The sequence below is a fragment of the Octopus bimaculoides genome, chromosome 1, assembly GCF_001194135.2.
Source record: "Octopus bimaculoides isolate UCB-OBI-ISO-001 chromosome 1, ASM119413v2, whole genome shotgun sequence".
NCBI classification, from domain to species: domain Eukaryota; kingdom Metazoa; phylum Mollusca; class Cephalopoda; order Octopoda; family Octopodidae; genus Octopus; species Octopus bimaculoides.
The window spans coordinates 191,383,186-191,386,353 of record NC_068981.1 but is presented as its reverse complement, the minus strand read 5'-3'; the positions used below and the strand labels follow the sequence as shown (position 1 = coordinate 191,386,353).

Genomic DNA, 3,168 nt, shown 5'->3' with positions numbered 1-3,168 from the left:
ATATATATATATATATATATATATATATATATATATATATATATACATGCACACACATGCAAATACACACATGCATACATATGTATGTGTATGTTGGCATACATATGTAGATGCTTGAAAGCATGTATGAGAAAGTATGCACATACACATATACATGTGTATGTGTGTGTGTGTGTATGTGATAGAGAAGAGATAGGGTTGAGAAGAAAGAGACACACATTCCAAGAGACATATATATGCAACACTTTCAAGGGTGTGTGTGTGTGTGTGTGTGTTACAGATAGTTTTTATCCATATGTAGAGCTATAGGAGAGGAACTCTTTGGTTTTCTTAACATTGTTTGATATGAAAGTGTTCCAGCTGAAATATCTTACGAGATGCTTCTATGTACAGGTTATCATACTTTGGACCTAAAAGAAGCTAATTTTGGAGTCGAAACCATCATGTAGGGGTCTTCAAGGTGGGGTGGCGGTGGTGGGAAATCTTCATAATCAGGATCTGGAATAGCAGGAATGGCATAGTCAGTTTCCAGTGTGTTTCGTGACGGAGTGTTGGAAGAGGGTGATGCGGAGTCCATGAAGTGACGTTCGGGACCAAGTCCAGGCAGACTGACTCCACCCATTGGGCCAGTCGATTTGCGGAGGTGAGTATAAGCATTGTCTTTGGCACCAGCTCTCATGCTGGGTGAAAGTAACTGCTGGCTTTCATGGCCATCATGTCGCGTTGCACGGACAAGATCAGGGCGGCGAGCGCTACAAAAGAAACAAGAAAGACAGTCAGCAAGATGCAGATGCGGATTAGATAATGACTTAAGAAATTTATTAAACTGAGATGGAGTAAAATCACTGCTGACTGAGTTTAAAATCCCCAAACACCTCCCTAGACTGAAAGATAGCAATATCTGAACGAGATTTCAGTTGTTAACATTAGAATGTGCGACATTTATACATTTGCCAATATATAATTAACAAGAAATTGCTCCAATTAGAAATTGATACCAAATTTCAGCCCATGATAAATACTGAGAATTTTCCTCTACTTTATGTTACATGACTGTTGGGATAACAAGAGTTATTGAGGTAGCTTAACAGGTGTGGCTTTTAGAGTGTTGAAGTTGAGAGGAAGTGAAAAGTACAGGTTGTCAGGCAGGAGATGACACAATGACAGGTAGAGGAGATAGAGATAGACGTGCACTGTAGAAGTTTAGGAAAGGTTGCGCAAACACAGCAAACTGAAACCATTCTAGTAGCATTAAAAGAGACAGAGAACAATGAGATAGAGGGTACCAGTTGGTGCAGGGTGTTGGTAAGTGTAGATTACCTGGCTGCTATTTTTTCCCACGATGCAATGCAGAATTTGTGTATGTGTGTGTGTGTGAGAATGGTATCAAGTACGTTTGTGCATGCAGATGTTTGGTCTCATGTATGTGCGTGCGGCCATATGGCTGGCATCAGGTATGTATGTGTGTGTGATAGTACTGTAATGTGGTTGATCTCAGGTAGGTGTAAAGTACTAGATCAATAGTTCCCAACCTGGGGTCTGTGGACCCCTGATGGTCTGCAAAGGTAGCACTGGGGTCCATGAACTAAATTCAAAATTTCGTGTACATATATATATATATACACACACACACACATATATACACACACACACACACACACACACACACATATATATATATATATATATATTTAGAGGTAATACTTGACAATTGTAAGCACCTGTGTATTCCAGCTAGTGGTTGCGGTGAAAGAATAAATTGTAAATCCATGTAGTTTTGTTGTTATTTTTGGGATTTACAATTTATATATATATATATATATATATATATATATATATATATATATATATATATATATATATATATATATATATATATATATATATATTTATACCTATAAATATATATAATATATAAATATACATGGAATACTTTGAGAATTTGGCTTTAGGATTAACCCTATGGCTACGATATGTCGATGACACCTTTATACTCTGGCCCCACCAGGAAGATGTCCAAGTGCCGTTAGATCATGTGAACTCAATAAAACCATCCATACAGTTCACAATGGAAAAGGAAAAAGACAATCAGCTAGTTTTCCTGGACGTATTAATAACACACACCAAGTATGGATTCAGGACATCTGTATACCGCAAGCCGACCTCCACTGGACGATACCTTAACTTCAATCCCCACCATCCATATAGTGTAAAGAGAGGGATTGCTCAGTGTCTAAAACATCATACTCTCCACTCCAATTATGAAGAAAAGAGAGGATGAAACCAATAAACTGTCCACAGTCTGTCTACCCTATGTGAAAGGCCTCTCTGAAAAGATACAAAAGATATGCGGCCCATATGATATCAGGACAGTATTCAAGAGTAATACAACACTTTGCAAATATCTCCTTTGAGTAAAACCACCAATAGAAGAGAATATGACCAAAAACTGTGTGTACTCCATCCCATGCAGCTATGGTAGGTTATGCAAAGGCGAAACATGCCGCCCCCTCAAAATAAGGAGAGACGAACATTGCAAAGCTGTGACATGAGGAAATATTGATAAATTGGGTATAGCTGATCATGTATGGAAAAATGGAGACCACCTCTCCCTGTGAGATGAAGTTAAAATAATAGACAGAGAACACCACTGGAAAATACGGAAACTAAAAGCAGACCGAGTACAGATATGAGCAGCATATAAGAACTGGTATTAAGGAAGAATAGGAAAATATTAGATTTATAAGCCCTAAAATTCACTCCATAATTGCTCACGGGCATATGGTGTAGTGGTTAAGGGTGCAGGCTACTAACCCCAAGATTCCAAGTTCAATTCCAGGCAGTGACCTGAATAATAATAATAATAATAATAATAATACTAAATATTAATAATAATAACATCGAAAAATACTTTAGGAATGAGAACCCAGGTTCGAAATTTTCCCAAGACACCTGATGGTGTATATCAGCTGAAACGTGTTAACAACAAACAAGATGAGGACAAATACCCATCAAATTTAAATAATGTATATATAAATATATGTATATACATATAAATAAAATATATATACACACATAAATATATATATATATATGCATATATATATATACACACATAAATATATATATATATATATATATATATATATATATATATATATATATATA

The 3,168-nt window shown here is 36.2% G+C and overlaps 1 protein-coding gene across 8 annotated transcripts in view; it reads right to left on the bottom strand.

The window, feature by feature from the left end:
* Positions 1–33: 33 nt before the first annotated feature.
* LOC106884166 (protocadherin Fat 4) overlaps positions 34–3,168 on the bottom strand; it is a 693,587-nt gene continuing 690,452 nt past the window's right edge. For 4 of the 8 annotated variants that reach the window (XM_052973410.1, XM_052973407.1, XM_052973404.1 and 1 more), the window contains 2 exons: positions 2,776–2,847; positions 34–752 (listed from right to left, as the gene is read on the bottom strand). In XM_052973410.1, coding sequence (XP_052829370.1) covers positions 398–752; positions 2,776–2,847 — 427 coding nt within the window. In that variant the 3' untranslated portion in view covers positions 34–397. The remainder of the gene's footprint in view (positions 753–2,775; positions 2,848–3,168) is intronic. The other 4 variants (XM_014935404.2, XM_014935406.2, XM_052973428.1 and 1 more) reach the window with 3 other exon arrangements.